General features: G+C 53.8%; 6 protein-coding genes across 6 annotated transcripts; 3 read left to right on the forward strand and 3 right to left on the reverse strand.

Moving 5' to 3' along the window:
* Positions 1 to 765: 765 nt before the first annotated feature.
* Positions 766 to 3846, reverse strand: J4E86_010724 (uncharacterized protein; the record flags this gene model as incomplete). The annotated part of the gene is made up of 2 exons (XM_051451220.1): positions 766 to 3530; positions 3582 to 3846. The coding sequence occupies 2 exons, from the start codon at positions 3844 to 3846 to the stop codon at positions 766 to 768; spliced, it is 3030 nt and encodes a 1009-aa protein (XP_051297690.1).
* A 1055-nt stretch (positions 3847 to 4901) lies between these two features.
* Positions 4902 to 6725, reverse strand: J4E86_010725 (uncharacterized protein; the record flags this gene model as incomplete). The annotated part of the gene is made up of 5 exons (XM_051451221.1): positions 4902 to 5482; positions 5535 to 5847; positions 5895 to 6143; positions 6191 to 6451; positions 6507 to 6725. The coding sequence occupies 5 exons, from the start codon at positions 6723 to 6725 to the stop codon at positions 4902 to 4904; spliced, it is 1623 nt and encodes a 540-aa protein (XP_051297691.1).
* Positions 6726 to 9978: 3253 nt separating this feature from the next.
* Positions 9979 to 11597, forward strand: J4E86_010726 (uncharacterized protein; the record flags this gene model as incomplete). The annotated part of the gene is made up of 3 exons (XM_051451222.1): positions 9979 to 10355; positions 10412 to 11189; positions 11466 to 11597. The coding sequence occupies 3 exons, from the start codon at positions 9979 to 9981 to the stop codon at positions 11595 to 11597; spliced, it is 1287 nt and encodes a 428-aa protein (XP_051297692.1).
* A 573-nt stretch (positions 11598 to 12170) lies between these two features.
* J4E86_010727 (uncharacterized protein) lies at positions 12171 to 13818 on the reverse strand (the record flags this gene model as incomplete). The annotated part of the gene is made up of 2 exons (XM_051451223.1): positions 12171 to 12366; positions 12419 to 13818. The coding sequence occupies 2 exons, from the start codon at positions 13816 to 13818 to the stop codon at positions 12171 to 12173; spliced, it is 1596 nt and encodes a 531-aa protein (XP_051297693.1).
* A 3269-nt stretch (positions 13819 to 17087) lies between these two features.
* On the forward strand, positions 17088 to 19205 carry J4E86_010728 (uncharacterized protein; the record flags this gene model as incomplete). The annotated part of the gene is made up of 4 exons (XM_051451224.1): positions 17088 to 17649; positions 17700 to 18124; positions 18174 to 19053; positions 19105 to 19205. 4 exons carry the CDS (start codon positions 17088 to 17090, stop codon positions 19203 to 19205), a joined length of 1968 nt encoding a protein of 655 aa, XP_051297694.1.
* A 467-nt stretch (positions 19206 to 19672) lies between these two features.
* J4E86_010729 (uncharacterized protein) lies at positions 19673 to 23248 on the forward strand (the record flags this gene model as incomplete). Its single annotated transcript, XM_051451225.1, has 5 exons — positions 19673 to 21844; positions 21898 to 21970; positions 22019 to 22146; positions 22195 to 22808; positions 22861 to 23248. The coding sequence occupies 5 exons, from the start codon at positions 19673 to 19675 to the stop codon at positions 23246 to 23248; spliced, it is 3375 nt and encodes a 1124-aa protein (XP_051297695.1).
* Between the last annotated feature and the right edge of the window lie 613 nt (positions 23249 to 23861).

Genomic DNA, 23861 nt, shown 5'->3' on the forward strand with positions numbered 1-23861 from the left:
AACAGGGGATCAACCGATCTCCGTGGAACACAATCACTTCACAGACCACCTTAGTTTTCCTATCGAAGGAGGTCTTATGCTGGAGGCGACAGCAAGGAAGACACGGTCGGAAGGGATCTTGCTATGGAACGTTGAGATATCCATCAAGGACACGAGAAAGCAGGCAGCACTGTGGCAACTAATGCACGGGGAGATGTGGAAGTAAAGATGTCGTCGGACAAAAATCAACCTTCTTCCGACAAATTGGTGTACAAGCAATTATTGTCACTACTTATGTATTTTAGAGCATTGTTGATGGCAGTACAGGATCAAGAAAGCTACAGAGCTCAACGCGTTAGTAAGTACCGCAGGACAATTTAGGACGCCTCCAGAACAGCGCTACCTTAGACACGATACAAGACAGATTTACAGCCTACATGAAATTGGAGGCATGCAAAATAGGGTACTTAACGTTAACGTAGGTTCTAAGATGATTCACATTTTCTAGAATAAGGTGATACCTGGTTGGAGGAGAGTAATCAGCTAACAACAGTAAAGTCAGAATGCCAATCCAGCTGTTATTGCAGTCACGTATAAACAAGGTCTGGTATGCATTTATCAGGTTAATCAACCGCCCGATCTTTGGAATCACATCATCACATTGTTTTGCGCACTACAGACCGTATATCCAACACGGGTCAATGTAAAGAGTTGACGCGGCACGTGAAACTACTAGGATTCGTATGTCGAACCGCTCGACCGTCCCAGCGTCACTATGGTGTGGGTTTAGGCATAAGCTAACCTCTCCTCCGTCCACCCCGGCCTTAAGTACCCAGAGTCAAAGTTCGAGCTCCAGCTACTCTCAATAGCATACTCCTGCACAAGCTGCACATCAACCTGTGCGCCCTCCTCCGACTGTGCCCACACACTCAAACCAATCACATTGTCGCCGGAGTAGTTGAGGATACCCGGCGGAACCGGGAACTTGATCTCGTTGCCGACGTACGGGTTGAAGCGGGCGTATTGGTAACCATTGACGAAGAGCTGCGCACGGATGGTCTTCGAGCCCACGGCATTGAGGACGAAAGCGAAAGAAGCATCGACTTCAGCAGGTACGCCAAGAGGGATGGTCGTGCGGTAGAACTTGATGTCTGCGCCTTCGAAACCAGTGGATGGTGAGCCAGATGCCCATTCAGAGTCGTCGAAACCGGGGAGATGCCATCCGAGACGCTCGGCTGTGAGACCACCTTCAGCAAGAGGACCACGAACAGGGTCGAGTAGCGCATCTTCACCACCGGCTTCACCAGCAATCTTCCAGGATGTGAACTCTGCGCCTTCGAGAGTGGCACGGAGGATACCGCGGGGGTCGGTAGCACCACCACGCAGATCGTGACCGGTGTTGTCCTGTGCGACGAGCAAAACGTTGGTGCTGTTCTCGTAAACAGTGGCATTGGCGAAAGACAGTGTCATGTTGCCAATGCCTAGGGTGGTGTTGCCCAACCACGATCCGACCAACTCACCGTTCAACCATGCGCTCCAGCCAAAGGCGAGGCCACCCTGAACGGAAAGCTGCACACCGGTGGCCGCGCCGTCGAAGTATCCGCGGAAGAGATGGAAGCTGTTGTGGAAGCCATACTCGTCAACGTAGAGAACAGGCAGGGTGTCGGGCTTGGTAGGGTTGGGGGTGGTGGTGTGGTCAGCGACCACCCAAGCAGCACCGCTGTCATCGTACTCGGGCATCTTCTCTGGGAGTCCTTCATTCATCTTCCAGTTGCCTAGAGTCGGAAGGTTGATGGTGCCGTTGAAAGCAGCGACATGTGCCTTCAAGCTACCGTAGGATGTGCGTGAGGTTGCTAGTTCCTTCCCGTTCCATGATAGTGTCTTCGCACTGCCAGTGGCAAAGACTTCAATGTCGGTGCTGTTCATGATGTCACCCTTGAGAGCGAGACAATCAGCATCTAGAGCTACACTGCGGACGAGGTATGGGCCCTGGACCAGCACGGATTGGTCGACCGGTGCGAAGGGATTGTTCGAGAGATTAGGGGCCCAGAAGAGGTATGCAGTGGGTTTGTCAGCGACAACAACCTTGACACCGTTGTCAAACTGATACACATTCATGCCGGAAACCTTCTGAATGTTGGTTGTTAGACCGTGAGCTTCGGCATGGAAAGTCGCGTTCGAGCTGGTACCGCTGCTGACTAGGGAGCCCTTCGTAGCACCCTTGACGTGGAACTCAACAGACTCTCCGACACCAGTCGACAGTACCACAACTGGCTTGTGATCAACCATAGCATATGTGAGAACCTCAGCAGTAGAGTAGGTCAAGGTGTTGTTGCCCATGGCGAAGTCGGTGACAAGAATCTTGGACTGATGGCCGTCGAGAACAATGGAGCCCGCATGCTGAGGAATAGTCAAGTTTCCTACGGAAGTGCTGACATGTAGCTTGAACGATTCCTTGGTGGCAGACGAAGACGTGGAGTGAATGGTGACGTAGAAGGCAGCGTTGGTAAGGGGGTTGCGGAGCTCGCTAGCCTCGACCGCCGGGTTTGTGGAGTATGAGCTGGAGTTACCGAGACGGTTGGTGACGGTGAGATCATCAGCAACGCGGGTGAACATAGCCAAGTTCTTGGTCTCGTAAAACTTGGCGCCGATCTCACGGTTCTCGCTGATGGGACTGCTGTAGTCGTAGGAAGTAGCTGTGACTGGAGCAGCTAGAGCACCCCAGTTCGTTCCTCCGAACATCATGTACAGCGACACCGCGGTAACACGCTGAGAAATGAGGTTGCGATAGAACAAGTTGGCGAAGTCGGCTCCGATATCAGCAGGGCAGCCTCCCTCAGGTCCACCCCATGGGTTGTAAGAGCCACCCTGGAATTCCGGGAAGAAGCTTGGCTGGGTAGGAGATACCTCCACGAAATGGTCGTAGTAGTCGATGACCTGGTAGGCTACGTATTCTCCGTTGGTACCAGTGCACTCATCCAGGTTGCATGACCAGCACGACGGGTAACTGTCCAAGCCAGCAACATCGACGTTACCGACAGCGCCAGGCGCATAGTCTTTACTCCAGCTCTTGGTGTTCATGTTCGGGTCGTTGTGGATGAGAGGGACATCAATACCGTTGGCTCGTGCAGAGTCTTCTAGTGCTTGCATGTATCTCCCGGCAGCATCGTTGGGGATCTTTTCATCACGGTCGTTCCATTGCTCGCCGTACTCGTTTTCGATCTGGTAGACCAGTGCGTTGCCACCCTTGGTCACGAGATGCTTGGAGGTGAGTTCGGAGAACTTGGCGAAGTAGGGGTCCAAAGCCTGAAGATATCTTGGGTCGTCGTCTCTTAGCTTGCCGTAGGCTCCTGTCGTGAGCCACAGTGGAAAGCCTCCGGCGTTGGCTTCAGCGTTGACATATGGACCTGGCCTCGTGATGACATACAAGCCAACACGTTCCGCAATCTCAAAGAGCTTCGTGAAGTCATGCGCGCCGCTCTCAAAGTCCAGGGTCTGGTTGTTAGCACTGTGGTAAGCCCAGTTGCCGTAGAACGCGAAAGCCGTGAATCCTGTTCGTTGTCAGCATCGGCTCATAGTACGTGGCGAGTTGATGAATTTACCCGCCGCCTTGATCTTCTCCAATAGATCTTCCCAAACCTCGTAGACTGGAATACGCCAGTAGTGAATCTCTCCACTAAAGACGAATAGGCGCTTCCCATTGACCTTGAAGGAGTAATGGTCCCATTGTACGACATCGTTTAGACCATTGTCGTGTAGTGGCCATGCACTGGGTGTGTTGTTTTGAGCATTGACACCAGATCCATTGGGTAGAGTTGCCAACGAAGACAGAGCCGAGAGCCACGAGAGCCCTACGAGAGTCTTCATGATGGATGCAGGATGGAGATGTCGAGGCCAATGAGCGCTGTCGCCGTTGCATCGGACATGCTGAGGGTATAAGAGCACTACGCAGGTACCAAGCCCCAGTCTACCCCGAATTGCGTACAAGACACTAATGCCGCGCTATGATGGAATGCATTGTGGATTGCGGGGATGTCAAGGTCGTCTCAATGGTGGAATTGAGATGCCCATGCTCGGACGCTGGGCTAGGGTGCGCCGAGGCCCGGGTAAACGTTGTCGACATCACATCGGCGGCGGGTGCATTGCGCAGATAGGTTAGCATCACGGACATCTTGCATTGTTTCCGCTCGGTCAAGCTGTTGAACAGGAAACCGGAAGAGAAGAGGAAGTTTTGCGTGATCATGACCTGGGTTGAAGAACTTGGGAACGGCGGTTGATCCCAAACAAGTTCGTTCAATTCTCATTCCCGGCATGGACCGGTCGACACCGCGTCTTCGGGCTCCGCGACGATGCATCAATCAGAGGCGTCTATTGATGAGAAGTCAAATATCAAATACCCAAGCTTTTGTTGTGAGATGGTATGTACACGCTGGTGGAGAGGCACTCGTGGGTGGCGGCGGCAGGAAGCTCGGGGTAATGCAGCCGAGGTGTTTACCCGCGTCTACTTTGCGCGAAACATTTGGTGGTAGATAAAAAGATTGTCTTTTGAGTATACAAGACACGACCGCGATCAGTAAACATAGGATACACGTGTGTCCAGATGGACATTGGATGTGATTAGAAGATGCCGTCGCGTTGCCTCAGGAGCTTCCCTACACTAGTGCAAGCACTGACCCTTGACGCGCTAGCTACAAGAAAAGCGCGTCTACGCATCTGTGCTCACCCTTCCACCCCGACACGATCTTCTCCACAATACCGGATAGTACACAATCACCTCATACAAATCAAAACTGAACAGGTCCGGAACCAAAATTAGACTAATGATGAGCAAATATGGAGGCGTAGCGTCAATGGAGGCTCTAGGGTGTTCGATTTTTCCCTTGAATGGGGTGCGACCCAAATACACGTCGTACTCTGATAATCTACTCGTTGTCCCTGACGTCGATGACGGTAGACTTGAACTTGCGCGCAGAGATCTTCCGGTTGAACAGAATGTCAAGCTCACGGTATGAGCGGCCCTTGAGCTCAGGGAGGCCGAAGTATGCGCTGATGAAGCAGACGCAAGCTGTACCGCCCCACACGTATCCACACTTCCCAGCCATGTTCCAGCCCGTGGGATTGAGCATCTGCGAGGCTAAGTAGATCATGGGAATCTCGGCGACATAGTATGCGGCTCGGCCAACACCAGTGCTTAGCGCGCGGAGACGGACGGATGATGTTTCCGCGATGATGGAGTATGAGATCGGACCCATGGCTCCTGCGAAGACGAACGAGATGACGATGCCCAAACAAGCTTGGGCGTAGTTGGTCGCGCTGCTCTGGGGGATAGAAGCGCAGATCCCGAGAACGAAGAGCAGGCAGATGTTGATGGCGGTGCCCCCGAGATAAATTGTGCGGCGGCCGAAAAAGTTGCTGAGAGGCCACGCGCAGATGTTGGCTACCAGCTGCAGGCACGAGTTGATCAAGTTAAGCTTGAATGAGAAGTCAGATGACATTCCAGCCTCTGCGGATAGTCAGCTTTGCATCTCTAAGGGCTGTGGCGATTCTTGACTTACGCTCGAAGAAGAATGTTGCTTGGTTGGCAATCAGGTTGCCGGCGAAGTTCTGAGACGCGTAGATCAAGCAGGTAATGAGTGTTCGGCGAAGGTCGACTCCCTTCACGAGGTCGAGCAGGGAAGGCTCGCCGCCCTTGTGTGCTTCGATCTGTACTGTGCGTTCCATCATAGCAAGCGTGTCTTCGGCGGCCGCTTGAGTTCCGTTTCTACGACCAAGGCGCTTGATGGACTTCAGCGCCTGTTCCTTGCGCCCTCTGCGCACTAGCCACCATGGCGACTCGGGTGCAAAGAAGATGAGAACCATAAGAGGGGTCTATGACTGTCAGCTATCGTAAGGAAACATACGAACGATGTACTTACGGGAAACACCCACTGTAGGGCCAGAGGACCTCTCCACGCCCACTCGTCGTTCCGCTTGTTGTAGCTGTAGGTCGCAGCAGCGACAATGATGCTTCCAATAGACCAAGACATCTGAAGTGTAGCCGTGCAGGCACCACGAAGAACCAGAGGGACGACCTCACTGGCGTAGGCCGGCGAGTTGGCGATGAACATGCCCCATGGGATACCTTCGAAAGCTTGCCCAATGACGAGAACCGCGAGCGAATCCGCCTGGATATTGTCAGTCCATGAAATCACATCTGGGATGGAATACTTACGAAGAAAGAGATGAAGATTGTCGCATTCATCAGCATGAGTGCCAGTAAAGTAGTCCAGCGGTAACCAAGACGGTTGGTGATTGGGCCAGCGAGAAAGACTCCAATGAAAGCACCGCATTGGCCGGCTTGGAAGAGTGAACTCTGCCATTTGGTGGGAATGGTCTTGCCGACTTCGCCAGCGACTTGCACGCCATATCGTTCTTTGAACGCCGCAAGAGCAACAAAGTTACCGTTCAAAAACATGTCGAAAGACTCCATGACCTGTTCGGTGTCAGCAAAATCTTCTTGGAGATGCTAGCAGGGGCCTAGGACTCACGATAGTAAAGCAGAAGATGAAAGCCCAAAAGCAAGCCATGGGGTGGTCCCTCATGGCCTCCCACATTCCCATATCATGTTCGCGGCTTTCAGCTGCCTGCGCATCTGTCATGAGCTCCTTGTCCTCGAAGATCTCAGCCTGGCGACTGAGGCTCTTCTCCAGGACTCCATCGTCGACCGCAGGGGTACCATCTCGCTTGGGTTCGGCAAAGCCCGCCATTTCGAGTTAGCGTGTAAGTTGATTGGACGCCACGAAGAGCAAAGAACGAATAAGCAAAAGCCGATGCCAGAAGCCAAGCAGACATGGTGAGCTTGGAGAGCTTATATACTGTATGCACTCTAGATTCGACCTCGGCGTGGGTACGCTCTGCTATCATCAACCCACTTGAACCCACGGGGCCCCGCGACAAGCTTTCAAGGGTGCTTGTCACGTTGATGGGTCTTGATTGGCGGGTCTCTGGGGTAGGAGGAGGCCGGGGTCCGAGCAGAGCCGCGCAGCACTCTCTAGCCTGAAACGTCATGCTATGGAGACCTGCTATTGATGCGAAATTCGAAAGCTAGGAAATAGTTGTAGCTTGTTTGGGTGATCTTGCCGTACAACAGTGGATAGAAGAGCCGCGCGACACAAGTGTTGCGGAAGTACTCCCTCAAGCACATTAGTGAGGCTGGAAAGTGGGATGACAACGTCGGTAGACCTCGTGTGCGCGGTGTACATGAGGCGAATGGGAATGCTGCGGAAGTATGCAGGAGTGCTATCTCCGATCTCACTTGTTACTGATGGCCATCAAAATCAGACTCAAAGGAGGGTAGTAAGCCCGCTACCGACCACGATTGTTGTTGATGATTGCTATGCCTTCAATTGCGCGAGTTTTGAGCTCAAGGTTCCACCCCCATGGAGAAATTCTGGGGACTACGAACTTCTTTGCAGGGTATCGCCTGTAGACCCCAAGTCCAGATTCTCGATCGACCTGAGATCGCCTGTGTGCACAGCAATGGACTCGTACGAGCGGCCAATGTCGGAGACTACGGCCAGTCATGGGCAAGCGTCGGTGGATCCATGAGCACTATGAATCCTCAATGGCATGATTCCCAATACACTTAGTCTGTGGAGCAAGTGTCATTCGTAGGCAGTATCCGTTGGAGAAGACAAGAGATTCATCCAACGCGGTAAGAGCTACGGACGCCGACGGGATACAACTTGCAAACAAACAACCACCAACACATTGATCTGACGAGGAATTCCCAGTGTTCTGGGTAGGTTTCCGTCTGGGTACATGGTTTCTGTTTGTATCGCATAGTAATCAAAGGTGCGGCAGTTTGCGAAATAAGTCTGCGCTGCGCCTTCTAGAAGCCAGGTCGGCAGGCATCAGCGTCCAGCACGTATACCGCTTTCAGGAAGCGGGCCGCATGCCACTGTTGACAATCGCACGTGAGACTGAAACCCCTCAGTGATGTTTTGTCCTAGTCACGACTGTTGCTCGCTCAAGCAGTGAAGGCGGATTGTTCGCAAGCCATTATTCAGCTGCATGGCTGAGAGTCATGACGTAGCTGCGACTGGTACGTCTCTCAAACATTAACGGGTGAGTTCAACATCGGTCCGATATCTCTTGTAAGATACCGCCTGAGCGTTCACAGGCCCCGCGAGGTCTTCACTCCCGGTTCGCAGGGTTGTCTGTGAGCAAATTCCGTAAACACATTGAGTCATGCCGTACCACATTGAAAGCTTCTGCGACGAAGCTCCAAGACAGTGACTTTTCAGTCAGTAGCCGTCTAAGCGTAGCATCTTTCGACGCAGAAGTCCGTTGTGTCACCTTGTTTCAGGAAAACCTGAACACCCTGGAGCCTACATTAACATGTAGAGATGCAAGATATGCAACCAGACATCAACATAGGCTCTAGGGTGTCCAGTTTCCTTTTTGAATGGGGTTCTGCGAAACACATGTTCTAAGACTAGTATTTCGATCCGAGTAACAATTCTGGAGATTAACTGATTTGCGATGATGGACCTGCCGAACATCCGGGCTGCATGTACTGGATTATGCGTGCATTAGATCCAGTGTGTATGACACACTGACTTATATCCGGGTACAATCCCGCAGATGCGAGCTTCCTCTCTCACAAGGCTGCTTCCTGAACGAGAAGGCGCTCTGACAATACGCAGCCAGCAGCGGGAAGCCCAGATCGCGCCATAACGATAACGGGAGCTCATTAGACAGTCTTGGAGAAGATCACCAGCGCATGTATGGATGAGACTCATCGTATTCCTGTAATGGCCCAGCGGCTTCCACGCACGGTATTGGCAGGCGTCCTGAGCCGACGAGGCAGCGGCGAGCCAGACGACATGACGCAGAAACGCCACGGCGGCACGGCTGGGGGCTGACAAACAAGGGAAAGCGAGGGCCTTGATATAGCTGCAGCAAGGCTATACAGTCAAGCACGCACGTGGCGGGCTGAAATAAAAGCATGTGGGTGGCATGATAATGGCGGGGGAGATGCACGCGAACTGACTGCCGAAGCTAGCTCTTCTTAGCGTGCCAGTAGCGCCGCATCGGACCGCCTTGTGCTCGCCTCGCCTCCATCTTTATCGCGTCCATCTTCTCTTTCGTGCAACACCAAGAACGCCCTTACCACAACAGGGCCAGGTCGACAGGCTGTCAAAGCAAGTTCCCGATCTTTTCGGAACCCCACGCGCCTGCAGCTGTACAGCCTAGTGGATGTCTCTACCCACGACCCCACCAGGAAGGAAACAGCGTCCATACTCTCCATCTGCGTTCCGCGATTGGCTGGACGGAGACGAGAACGACCTCCCCGGCCTCACGTTTGTGCCTGAGGCCCTTCTTTTGTGTTGGCGAGCAGATTTCCGCCGTCATGAAGCAAACAGTCCCAGATAGCGCCACCAGGCTGCGAAGTTCCAGGCCGATAGGTCACAGTTTGCTCGCTCTCCAACCATACACCTAACGGTATTGTCGCTGCGGCTGTAATGCTCTCGCTGTCGGTGCCTATTTTGGAGATGTCGAACGCCCTGTTGCAGCTCGCTTGTGGCGGTGAGCAGTAGAAGTCGAGCTGTCGTTTCCAGCGTTCTAACCTGGGTGGCAAGGATAGACATCGCATCGTATGATTGGACGCTTTCGCTTGGAAGCAGGGATTCATTCCACGGTACGTTTGATACATGTACGGGAGAGTGGAGAATCACTACCGTGGAGAGGGTCGACCATGGCCCTATGCATTACGTCTTCTTCCGTAAAGATACGGCTTCTTACTGTGATCCACGCGTGACTGGGGAAAACTTCGCATTTCTCCAACCAGTTATTTGAGACATCCCGGCATTCAGCAATCGGAAGCTCGAATTATTGTTACAGAGAAGCGTCAATCTTTACAGGAAGCAACTCTCGAGGACCGTGGACCTTGCGATGATGAAAGTCGACATCATGGAGCAGACTCGGACCAAACCTGCTTCCACCGTTTATCCTTGGATGGACACTGAAAATGTCACTGCGCACTTGAGGAAATGTTTCAAATCCGTTTATGACAAAGTCAAGTTAGTGAACGGCCGGGTGGACGGCATGGAAGCGCAAATGACGCATCTCAAACAGCTTATCGAAGACGTCAAGACAAAGTCCGAAGCGGACATCCAGGGACTGCAAGGTGATGTTGATACTCAGAAGGCGCAGAATCAGCAGCTGCGAAACGAACTGGATGCTGAGAGGGATCGAAACCAGCGACTGGAGACTACGATCAACAATTCGCAACAGTCAATCACCCGAATTGATCAAAAGTCACATGATCTCTCCAACCAGTTCTGTGCCCAGAAGACTATCACTACCGCAAATTTCCAAAGGACAGACGACTCGTGTCAGAATCCACTCAGCGGATCGACTCGCTGGAACGGTCTGGCAATACCTACAGTCAGGACATCCTGGAGCTTAGAGAAGACCTAGGAGATCGCTTCAGGACAGCATTGGTTCATACCCAAGAATCTTTGCACCACAACCAAGCCGCCTATATCAATGGTCTAGGACTCCTCAGAAATGAGACGGCGGAAAAGCTCGCTACTCTGACAGATCACCTCTCCACCGCTGTTGATACCGTGCAGGCACAATCCCGCGAGCATACGGAAGCGTTCGAAAAGACCGCTCTGGTTCTGGACCGTAACTCTCAGCGTATGAAAGATCTCGGAAATGCGATGGTAGAACCACAGTTCCTGGAAGGCATGAAACACCGCGTCGAAGAGCTTGAGAATGCTGTGGAATCACATGATGCGGCACTGCAAGCTTCTCAGGCTATGACGACCAGACTCGATTCCCTAGATGCCCGCCTGGGCGTGTCGGAAGTCGCTATCAAATCCATTCAAACGCCGAGTTTGAAACCTCCGACTACCGCAACAGCTACTTCTGCTCTGGACAGCCTTCGGAACAAGCTTGATGCAATCGACCTGTGCATGAAGAACGAAGTTGCCTCAGTTAGGACCTGCAAAGAACGACTCGTTGCATTGGAAAAGCACCGCGGTACCGCAGCGTCTCGCAAACTTGACAATAGGGTCTGCGTATTGGAAGAGAACTACGGCAAGATGCGCAATGACCATACAGACATGACCGCCAAGTGTGTTACCCACGAGCAGTTAGCTGCAACAAGGGATTACCTTGCGACCTCTCTCAAGAGAGTGGTTGAGGACAACGTATTCCCAGTGAGTACCTACTGTATAATGTCCAAGATGTCTGCTTGAGATCGCATACTAATAGAACACATCAGCAGTTGATCCAAGGCCCAGAAGTGGCACAGCCTACTCGAGCACAAGCACCACAGTCGGCGTATCCATCACCGCCGGGAACGAATCTGACACACCCTGGACCGACGCGTGATACCTGGCCACCAAATACACCGTCCACTCCGGTGGCGTTCCAACAGGCTTTAATACATATGTAGCACGCACTGGCACTTGCAGGGAATGCTGTGTCTGAAGTTAGGCAAGGAACTCAACCAGTCGCCGATACCATTGATCTCACTGGACCTGGACAACCCACGTTCTTTCGACAGATTCCTAAGAATCGACAACGAACTGAGCGATCGGAGCAGCAGGAGGCTCAGCAATTAACGCAACAGCAAGTGCAACAACAAGCTCAACAACAGGCTCAGCAACAGGCACAGCGACCGGCACAACAAAAACATCTGAATCAACATCCTCCATCAATTGCCATGGGCGTCATGCAGCAAAGGCCAGAACCGGGAATGCAAATGGAATGGTCATCCTAAGGTCATCACGATGTGCGATTGCCCATGAGACGGCAATCACAATAGGCTGGGGGTGATACCATGTATTTGGATGCACAGATTACTGAGATCCTAGAATCTGAGTGAAATGCATCAGTGGAAACCTAGGGGTGAATAGGTGATGTGTTGGGCGCTGTAGAAGGGGTTTAGCTCATATGCTATGGTATACTTATAACCTATTTATACGTCTTAATGCGTATGAGAGTGACGTGTGTCGAAGTGATGTCCCATCACGAAGCCAGAGTCTTTCACCACACTGGCATTACGATAGCGATATCAGTGTCGTAAGGACGATGATGACGTGATAGTATGGGTGACGCTTGACTCATCGCCGCGCTAATGCATGCTGTAGTATATTGTATTTTACATTTTTACTGTTTACTTCTTATCACGGCGCCTAGTTCTTGGGCTTGTACTCTGAGGGGTTGACCATAAGCTCGGGCCTGACGTACTTGTCAAAGTCCGACTCGCTGATGACCTCGAGCTTGAGCGCAGCCTCCTTGAGCGTAAGGTTGTTCTTGTGGGCGTATTTGGCGGTCTTGCTAGCGGCGTCGTATCCGATGACGGGGTTGAGGCAGGTGACGAGCATGAGACTGCGTTAAGTTAGCTATGTGATGACTGCGTAATTGGAACAAAGGCACTTACCTCTCGCTCATGATAGAGCTGATGCGCTTCTCATCCGCCTCAAGACCAGCAACGAGGTTCTTCTCGAAACTTCTCATGCCGTCGGCGAGCAGACGCGAGCTGTGGAGCAGGTTGCGGATCATGACGGGCTTGAAGACGTTGAGCTCGAAGTTACCCTGGGATCCAGCGAAGGTGGTAGCGGCCTGGTTACCGAAGACCTGGGCGCAGACCATGGTGAGGGATTCGCACTGTGTGGGGTTGACCTTTCCAGGCATGATGGAGGAACCGGGCTCGTTCTCGGGCAGCTTCAGCTCACCGAGACCGCATCGGGGGCCAGAGCCGAGGAAACGGATGTCTTGGGCGATCTTGAACAGAGAGGTTGCGAGGGTGTTGAGCTGGCCGTGGGCCTCGACGATGGCGTCGTGGGCAGCGAGCGCTTCGAACTTGTTGGGTGCCGTGACGAAGTCCTTGCCGGTCATTTTGCTCACTTCCGAAGCAATGTCCTCTGCGAAACCCTTGAAGGTGTTGATGCCAGTTCCGACGGCGGTTCCGCCCTGGGCCAGCATCTTGAGGCGCGGAAGACAGGTCTTTATCCGCTCAATGCCAAAATCGAGCTGCTGTACGTAGCCAGAGAACTCCTGGCCGAGGGTCAGGGGTGTGGCATCCTGCAAGTGTGTCCTGCCAATCTTGATCAAGCTCTCCCACTGGTCGGCCTTTTTCTTCAGCGCGTCCCTCAGGCTGGCAAGGGCGGGCAGGAGCGACTCCTCAAAGTCGAGAACGGCGGCGATGTGCATGACGGTGGGAAAGGTGTCGTTAGACGAGGCGGACATGTTGACGTGGTCGTTGGGGTGGACGGGCTTCTTGGAGCCCATGGTGCCGCCGAGGATCTCAATGGCGCGGTTGGAGATGACTTCGTTCGCGTTCATGTTGGACTGGGTGCCGGAGCCCGTCTGCCAGACAACGAGGGGGAAGTGGTCGATGAGCTTCAGCGAGGCCACCTCCTCAGCGGCCTGCTGGATAGCCTGGCCGAGCTTGGGGTCCAGCCCAAACTTCATGTTGACCGTGGCAGCGGCGCCCTTGAGGATACCGAAGGCGCGCACAATGGGCGGCGGCATGCGGTCCTGGGGCTGGTTGATCTTGAAGTTCTCGAGCGAGCGCTCCGTCTGGGCGCCCCAGTACTTGTCCGACGGGACCTGGATCTCGCCAAAGGCATCGCTTTCGGTGCGCGTGTTGGCCATGGTGCTGGTGACGCTGAACTGGCGGCGCTGGAAGAGGCTCTGCGTCTTCAGCGGGGTACGAGGAGTGGTGGAGAGGGCACGCGTGCTGCGGGCACAGCAGAAGGAGGGGCTGGCCTTTGCATGTGCGAGTGATCGTAATGCTCCGGCCTCGGCGGCGCGGAGCTTCGTTGCGCTTCGGAACATGGTAGCAGCAGCTGCTGGCGGGGGGCAGGATGGAGGGAGGGGGTGGAGAAGACGCCGAATTGGCTAATGGAGTGCGCAGCGGAACTAGAGCGCAAGTCGCAAGTCAAAAGACAGAAGATGGATAATTGGGATAATTGCTGCGACGCAAAATGCTGCCGTTCCGAGCTCTGACCTCATGCTCGCGGGAATTGCCTCCGGTCTCTCCCGCGGCATAACTCGCCGTCACATGACTGGCGGGGTGCCAAGCCCAGAGTGGATGAAGGCTCCAAGAACGCAAACTTGAGCATGAAAGAATGTGGTCGGCGTGAATTTTCTGCTTACTTGTACCGCCAGCTCAGAGTACCGCCGCTCAGCACCATGTTCTCCTGCCGCTCGCCTTCCGCACTCCGGCGCCAAAGCCTCAGCATTCCAAGGTTAGCCCGTGATGCCTTCCGCATTGCAACGTCAAGCGTTCCGTCGCCTCGTCTGCGCTGATGCGGCGTCTCGCTCATGTCCCACAGCCCCGGCCAGCCACTGTTCCAACTTTTTCCATTACCTCGCGCAGGACGCTTGTAGGGCCGCGTCTATGCCCTCTGCTCGCGACTCTGGCTCACCCTCTGCATATATATGCTTTGGCCGCTCCGGTCGGGCTAGTGGAACCTCTGCATAGCCACCGATCAAAAGCTTCGGCATTATCGGGCACACCCTGTTGAGTGAAACACACCTCGTACCGAGAGCCTGTCCCTACCCAAACTTCCGCCTGCATCGCGCCGCTGGGTACGGCTGAGGGTCCGATTTATTGGGTGATGATGAGGGCTCCCGCATTCGATACTGACGATCTAGAGCTATGAGGGCAAACGACCAAGTACGTCTGGAAGCTAGGTCGCTGCGTGACGCCTGGAACCAGGTGCCCTGCGCTTTCCGTCTTCCGACGACTGGTCATATTAGATTAACGTAGCGAGTCAAGTCGGAGTGCACCTGATCTGTCTCCACCATCCTTTCGATCCATGCTGGGCGCTCGCCTTCGAGCGTGCCAACGTAACATGGAGCTAATAACCCCTCATCTTCACCTACGGCCCAGTTCCAGCCTCCACAAACACTCCTGTTTGCATCTGCGGTCTGCTGTCTTTTGCAGCCTGCTATTGTGTCTTCAAGCTCACTCCACCTTTGCATTACTCCGTCCGTGAAGCACGGCTTCAGCTGGGCCGCACGTACTTGCTTAGCCGCAGATAAGGCTCCCATGACGCTGATCGAGCCTTCTACCACGAACCCCTCTGCCCAACGACTGCCTCAATCAAGGCCGAGTTGTTCTGACAGTTGTTCGCAATCGATACACGATAGCGTCAACATCCGCGTCCCTCCAGACCTTTGCTCGCCACCGATCGACACAGCTTACGAAACGACACAGCTCGTGAAAAAAGGTGCAAGACGTCTGTGGAACTGCTCGTATGGCTGAGTCTGAATACGGCGCCGGTCCCTGGGTTCACGATAGGATAGGCGCTCGAAACTCAGATGCAGAGCTGACTGCCCCGCTTCTCGCCGCGCATACACCGTTCCAACAACAACTGCCAACGTTGTATCGAAATCCATACATGTCCAATAGCAGCCCCTCCATGTCTCAGGCTCAGGATGCACCAAATGTGTCTACCAGCAGCCACCCACAATTATGTCCAGCTTTGCCACCTATTGGAATGCGTCACCACTACTATGCTCCTCATGCACACTCGTACCAGTTCACAAACCCTCAAAGACCATCGCAAACCTGGAATGGGCCTCCGCACCTTTATCCCGGCCAGGCATTCTACGACCCTTCTCAGGGTGACCAGCTGCGCCATCATTTAGGAGCACCGGGTCACAACTTTCCGCTACTAGGGTCACCACATGCCGCGCCTCCCTCGAATCCCCGACATCGTCATGATTACAGAAGACACGATCACAGAATGAGTGCCGGGGCGGTGGCAGGTAGTATGCCTACTGACAATACACGCTTCCCTGAAGCACGGGGTTCAGTAGCACCCCCGGAAGCCCGGTTTCAGCATCCGCGACCGCCACTTCAACAAGCAGTCCACCCAGGTGAGGCACTGTATTCTGGATTGCCTGAACGTCCGTGGCCGTCACACGAGGTTCCAAGCCGCCGCTCAGACCGTAGCGTATCCCCGCGCACGTCGAATCGCCGTAACTTTGAACGATACTCGGTTGACCTCTCCCATTCCAGCACGTCGTCTGACGCAGAAGAAGCGGCTGCCCGTGCGCCGCCGCTGAGTCGTATGAGGCATCGATCCAGAGAAGTGCGGCCGCGTATCGCGGGCCGCTACCCGCCTCAATTCGATCCCAACATTGCTACCGCTCGCCAAATTGATCAATTGAAAAGCAGTCTTCAGCGCCATCTACCAAGTACGCTTCCAGAGAAAGCGTCCAAGGCTTGTGACATTTGCCAGAAAGACTATGCCGCTACACGCGTGTCGCCTACAGAAGAGGAAGAAATTGCGATTGAGCTCTCGTGTGGACACACGTTTGGAGAGTTCTGCATAAGTCAATGGGTAAGTGGTAGTCGCTTGGAGATAGCAGATGCTTGCTCACATGACCTAGTTTGATACGTGCAGAACACACAAGAACAAAGTTACCTGCCCCATGTGTCGGAAGCAGCTCATCGAAGCACCAGCACCCCGATTCATGCCGAGCATGATGCAGGGGCAAGCGTTTCTTGATCTGCTCGCTCGCCAGAATATGCACGTCACTGATCTCTACGGCCACTTTCAGCAGGCGTGAGCGCTGTGAGGAAAATGACTCAGGATGCGATTTTCAAAGCCATGATATCATTGTTTTACACGGGTGGCCTTGGCAGGTCAGTTGAGGCGTTGTAGATGGGTAGGGAGTTTTGGTGAGTGTTGCACACTAGGTGCGTAATTGGGGTGAAGAGGCATCAGAATGGATATGTACATAGCATGGTGATCAGCGGCATACAAACATCAGCATCTTTGTGGATAGCACTTTTGCATGTGCAGCCCTTGCGTCGATCTGGGCTCCACTTCCCGGGATGCCTGGAATTCATCGTTGCCCGGAGCCCACCTAGCCCCAAACATGCACCCCGCCATCAACACAAACCTGACCCGATACACCCAAACCCGTCAAACAAGACATCGTGTGAGATACTGCGCTGCATGACTGCTGTCGCCGATTGCTTGCGCCCCCACTGCCGCCTCTTTGCTTCTTCGTGCCTGCTTGCGCTCCACGCCTCTTAGCTGCTGCCATCCACCGCTCCTTCCCCGTCGCCCAGTAGCCATCGCGCCATGGAGGACAGCAACAGAGACAGCTTCCAAATGCCCGCCCCTCCCCCTCCACTACAGATCCGCGACAACGCAATGGATCGTCCAGGCACCCCGACGGGCGAGGCCTTCATGAGCCCGCAGCAGACGCCCCAGGGCAGCCCAAGCAAGCACCACCAGCCGCCCGGCGCATTCGATCTGCCGCATGTGTTCGAAAATGCCATGCGGCTGCTGCCCACCATGGGCTCGCCGTCCAAGACGAAGCCCGGATCGCCCACATCCCCCAACAAACTGCAGATCGGCAGCAATGGCGCTGACTACGGCAACATGGAGAGTCCCAGTTTCGCCCCGGGCAGCCCCACACGCAAGTCGAACCAGGAGAACACGCCCCCGAGTGGCCGTCCCGGCCTGCAGAAGGAGTCGAGCTACCTCACACACGCAGCACAGTCGCGGCAGGAGCCCTACAGGACGCGCGAGGACGGCCAGTCGACACGCTACATCAACGGTCCACAGCGCCTTTCCCCGGAAGAACTCGAGAAGGCGAGAAAGCCAGCCGTAAAGCGCCTGGCAAACGTGACCCAGCTGTGTAAGGCGTGACCCTCGTACTGTGACCATCAAGTACTAATGGCTATCTAGACTTCCTCGACTACTACTACGACCTCCTCACCTACGTACACAGCCGCCAAAGCCGCCTGACCCAGTTCAAGGCACAGAACCCTCCCCCTCCAGATACACCCGAAGAAGAGTACAACGATGCCCTCACACAGTACCTCGGCCGCGAGCGTGCCAACCTCCGCAAGCGACGCACCCGGTTAAGGCAGGGTGACTTCCAGATCCTCACACAAGTCGGTCAGGGTGGCTACGGTCAGGTCTACTTGGCCCAGAAGAAGGACTCGCGTGAGGTCTGCGCTCTGAAGGTCATGAGCAAGAAGTTGCTGTTCAAGCTGGACGAGGTTCGCCACGTCTTGACAGAGCGCGACATTCTGACCACTGCTAAGAGCGAGTGGTTGGTCCGCTTGCTCTACGCTTTTCAAGACGACAAGAGCATCTACCTTGCTATGGTGAGCCGCACTGATACCCAAAATTGAACAGTGCACTAACATCTGCTAGGAATACGTCCCTGGAGGCGACTTCCGAACCCTTCTCAACAACACTGGTGTTCTGCACAACCGGCATGCGCGCTTTTACATCGCCGAAATGTTCTCGTGTATCGACTCGCTACATCAGCTGGGTTACATCCATCGCGATCTGAAGCCCGAGAACTTCCTGATCGACAGCACCGGCCATGTGAAGCTGACCGACTTCGGTCTCGCAGCTGGTATCCTTGCGCCCTCCAAGATCGAGTCTATGCGAATCAAGCTCGAATCCGTCAGCGACGTCATTTCGCCATTCGGCCGGCCTATCGAAGAGCGATCGGCAGCCCAGCGACGAGAGAACTACCGCTCTCTTCGGGAGCGAGACGTCAACTACGCAAAGAGTATCGTTGGCAGTCCCGATTACATGGCACCCGAAGTATTGAAAGGCGATGAGTACGACTACACAGTCGACTACTGGAGTCTGGGATGCATGTTGTTCGAGGCCCTGGCCGGTTATCCGCCATTCGCCGGTGCCACAGTAGACGAGACCTGGCAAAACTTGAAGCAGTGGAAGAAGGTTCTACGGAAGCCCGTCTATGAAGATCCATCCTACTTCCTCTCGAAGCGCACATGGGACCTCATCATCCGTCTCGTGGCTTCCAAGTCTACCCGCTTCCGCAACATTTCCGAGATCCATGCCCATCAGTACTTCGCCGAAGTTGACTGGGCGAGGCTGAGAGAGCAGAAGGCACCCTTCGTACCGGAATTGGACAGTGAGACAGACGCTGGATACTTCGACGACTTCGGTAGCGAAGCCGACATGGCAAAATACAAGGAGGTACACGAGAAGCAGGCTGCGTTGGAGGCCATGCAGGACCGCAACGTCCAGATGGGCAAGGGTTTATTCGTTGGATGTAAGTCTCGATTGTCAAATGGGTTAATGTCAATCGCTAATCATACTGCAGTCACATTCCGCCACAAGAAGACAGCCGACGAGAACGGCAAGCCATCTAGCCCGAGAAAACCGCTCCCCATGGTTGAGGAGAACTTTGGCACGATATTCTGAGAACGTCCGTTTCGCTCTGCGTGTCGAGGCACTGGTTGCGTCGGCGCTTTCTCTCCTTCGTACATCTGTTTCTGTGTTCATCGCAGCGCCTGGAAGCTGTGAAGTCGAGACGAGCTACGAGATGCGTGCATGGTGCAGTCGCTTGCCAGGTCACACGTCGTAGTATGATTGTCACATTTGGCGTTTAGTTCGGATAGCATAGTTTATTGGGCGGGCAAGTGCGTTGCATGCATTCGAGACGTCGTGTATTAGTAGATGAGTACACGGATATGAAGGTAGTGATTACTGAGAACGCGTAATACAACCTGTCCTCAACGATGAATCAATCTAGTGGAGCCGCACGAAGTCACCTGACCGCGGGATCCTGGGCAACGCGCTAGTTGCTAGTGCCCGCCCGCGCGCCCTTTCGTCCCCTCAATCACAAAGCCCACTCCACCTTACGTCAACCCACATACGACACCACTACAATGCCCGGTCTAGTCCAGCGAGGACGAAAGCGCCCGTCGCGCGCTATCAGCGAGGATCTCGACGAATCTTCCGATGCCTCGTCCTCACATTCCACAAACGGCAAACGCGCCCGCCATGGCCGAGACGCGCCTTCCAGTTCTGCGCAGACGAACGGCGACCCGAACGGCTCGAGCGAACAGACTGAAGGCGATTTCAAAGCAGGCTCTCTCGTCAGGGTCAAGCTTGTCAATTTCGTTACATACACGGCTGCGGAGTTCCATTTAGGGCCAAGCCTAAACATGGTCATCGGCCCCAACGGCACAGGAAAGAGTACCTTGGTCTGCGCAATCTGTCTGGGTCTGGGATGGGGCAGCGAACACCTTGGAAGAGCCAAAGAGGTGGGACAATTCGTCAAACACGGCGCTGCCGAAGCCACCATCGAGATCGAGCTCGCAACGGGTCCTGGCAATGGCCCCAATCGCATTGTCAGGCGTGTCATACGCAAGCGCGACAACAAGTCTGTGTTCTTTCTTGACGGCCCACTTGTGGGGAAGAAAGATGTACAAGATATGGCCAGACAATATTCCATTCAGATCGACAACCTCTGCCAGTTTTTACCGCAAGACCGTGTAGTGGAGTTCGCGAGGATGAGCGACGTCGACCGATTACGAGAGACCCAACGCGCTGCAGCGCCTCCGCAGATGGTGAAATGGCATGACGAGTTGAAGGAATTGCGTACACAAGAACGCGCTTTGGAGACGAAGGAGAAGAACGAACGCAGCCATCTGGACATGCTGGAGAAAGCACAAACCGCAACAAAAGATGACGTAGATCGCTACCATCAACGAGAAGGCCTTTTGCGGAAGTCGAAGTGCTTGAAGTCGGTCAAGCCTATCATCGAGACGAAAATCCTCAAGACCGAGATTACTGCAGTAAAGGCAGAGATTCGAGACGCTAGACTGGAGCTCGATCAGATCAACATCGACATAGAACCAGCGCGAAGGGCTCAAGCAGAAGTCGAAACATATCAGAACGATATTGAGCAAATCGTAAACCTTCGAAAGAACCGCGTCGACATGATCAAGACACAGGCTGAAAAGCTCGCGACAAAGATTGAGACCGGCAAAGCGAAAGCGGCGGAAACTGACAATCAGATCAAAGCCGAATTGAGTTCGAAGAAAAAGCGCGCAGATGACATGGTTCGCCTCAACCGTGATATCACCAGGCTGGAAGCCCAGCGACAGGACCAACCCGCGCAATTCGACGCCGAGGCTTACGAGCAGCGCAAGTCAGATCTTCGCGACCAGATCTCTACTAACATGGGCCTCATTTCCGACAAAAGGAGTAGCATGAAAGAGCTAGCTACCCGCGCTGGTGTCGTGAAAGCCCGACACACGCAGCTGAAAGCTAATCAGGATCGGCTGAACACACAGAGCGGAAAGCAAGCCAGCCTTTTGATGAGAATTTCCCGCGAGACCGCTGCCGCATGGGAATGGATTCAAAGGAACAAATCCTCTCTGCAGTTGAAAGGTGAAGTCTTCGGGCCACCGATACTGGAATGTTCCGTCTTAGATCCCAAGTATGCTAAGGCCTTCGAGAGTCAATTGAAAAAGGGCGACCTCATTGCCATCACTTGTACCACCAACGAGGACTCGAAGATGCTGGGCAAGCGTCTGCTCAGTAACAAAGCCAACGGCGGCCAGGGACTCAGCGAAGTCTATCTTCGAACATCACTAAAGCCCCTCTCTTCGTATCAACCGCCCATGGCCAGGGCAGGCTTGGCCCAATACGGGTTTGAGGGGTATATTTTAGACTACGTCAAAGGACCCGACGAGGTCTTAGCCATGCTTTGCGAAGGTTGTAAACTGCATCAGATCGCGTATGCTGCAACACCACTATCTGATGCTGTACATAAGTTTGTGGAGGAGCAAAGCCCGATTCGTAGCTGGGTGAGTGGATCGGACACGTATCGCGTGATCTCACGCTACAACCAGTCTTCTACGTCCGTTATACCACTAAGACCAGCACAATCTTTCGTAGATCAGCCAGGCAATACGGATGAGTTGCGAGCCATCATTGAGGAACAAAAAGGGCTAGTACAAGAGGGAGAAGAGCTACGCGAGAACCACAAGATCCTCAAGGACGAAGTCAGCAAACTCGAAGGAGAGAATGAGGATTTCAAACAACAGAAGGTACATGCAACTGCCACTGGATGCAAATGCGCCAATTACTGACAATGTGGTAGGACGCTGTGCAAGCTGAGCAAGACGGCTTGAAGAAGGCTTTCGCCGAATGGGAAGCTCTACCCGACAAGATTGGTGGGTATCTTACATATGTGAGAAGGAGTCTTCGCTAACTATGTCTAGCATCGAAACAAGCCGACCTGCACAGCAAAACGCAGGAAAATGCAGAGACCACTGCCCGCATCAAAGCTATCAAAGCCGACGCTCGTGCTACACTACTGCAGGTCGCGAACCTGACACTTGAATATGCTGTAAGTCACGAACGATCGGTCACCGGAGTCCTGCTGACGATCCCACAGAAAGTTGTAACCCAAATGAGGGCATTCCACGAATCGCTTGTCGAGGCTGAGATCCGGCTCATCGAAGTCAAGTCGGAGCTTAGGGGCCTCATAAAAGAGAACAGCGCGATCCTGGACAGACAGAAAGCGCAAGAACATAAGATCAACGAGCGCACGAATCACGAGCGAGTTCTTCGGGCCAAGTACAGAGAGCTGCAAGAGGCTACGCAGAGCGACATTTACAGTCTCAGCGAAGAAGAAAGACAGATCGTCATGGAATACAAAGAGCTTCCCACACTCGAAGCCTTGGAGCTAGAGGTTCAGTCGGTCAATGCCCGGCTGGAGATGATGGCCGAAGGTAATCCTGGGGCGATCAGGGCCTATCAGAAGCGGGCGGGTGACATCGAGAAAACGCGTGAGAACCTGGAACAGTACGCTGCCAGTCTCGAAGAGATCAAAGAGAACATCACAAACATCCGCCAGAAGTGGGAGCCCGAACTTGACGTTCTCATTCGCAGGATCAGCGGGGCTTTCGCACACAACTTCGAGCAAATTGGATGCGCTGGTGAAGTCCAGGTGAACAAAGACGAAAACGACTTTGACAACTGGTCCGTCCAGATTTCAGTCCGTTTCCGGTAAGCTCAGACTATCGTGCTCATACGCAAACCTAGCTAATGATCCCAACAGAGAGAACGAGCCGCTCAGCGTATTGAACTCTCACCGCCAGTCCGGTGGCGAGCGCGCCGTGTCAACAATCTTCTACCTAATGGCATTACAAGACCTTGCCCAGTCACCATTCCGCGTCGTCGACGAAATCAACCAGGGTATGGATCCCCGCAACGAACGCATGGTACACGAGCGCATGGTGGATATTGCATGCCAAGAGAACACGAGTCAATACTTCCTCGTCACCCCCAAACTTCTGCCTGGTCTCAAGTACCACGAGAAGATGAAGGTACATGTCATCAACTCTGGAGAGCACATTCCAGTTGCACAGGGCGTTCAGGGTGAGTGGAACTTGTCCAGTATGGCTGAGATTGCATTGCGAGTGAGGAGGAGCGTTGCAGTTGCATGAGAACTGGAATCGCGTGGCGCAGACCATTACGATACGTGCGCGGGTGGGATGAACAAGAGTACGAATACCACGGCAGTCTAGTGTCGTTCATGGTTTGATATGTCTCACAGCGGATGTGTTTGGTAACAGCGTTGAGCAACCGCCATGCAGGTACGACGGACAGCAGTCAGCGACATTTACTGTACATCGAATGTTCTCAATCCTTCTTATCAGCGCTATTCTGTAGCGCGCGCAGGATATATATTGAGGTACCCGTATCCGTACATGTGCATGCAACCGTTTCCTTGGATACATCGTGTTTGTGCGACCGCTAAAACGACTAAGCGTCCCTGTGTGCGACACCAACAGTTCAGGAATGCGTGTACCAGTTTGTTGAGCCGACTCTACTCGGGACCGATGCATTATACGAGCCTTTGAGCTGAAAGGCTGATGAGTTTCTCGTATGATACCTGGTATGCTGGCGCTGCTTACATGTATTATAGGCTGGGATGGGGCTATGGTTCGATGCACTTCGTACCAGGGTCACGTCATGGCGCAGGATTACCTGGGTAAGGTTGCATTGTGGCGAGCAAACTTAAGGGCGTTGAACCAACGAAGGAATGTGCGTTGGAGG

This window comes from Alternaria arbusti (genome assembly GCF_024043155.1).
Source record: "Alternaria arbusti strain BMP 1465 chromosome Unknown scaffold_24, whole genome shotgun sequence".
Lineage (NCBI taxonomy): Eukaryota > Fungi > Ascomycota > Dothideomycetes > Pleosporales > Pleosporaceae > Alternaria > Alternaria arbusti.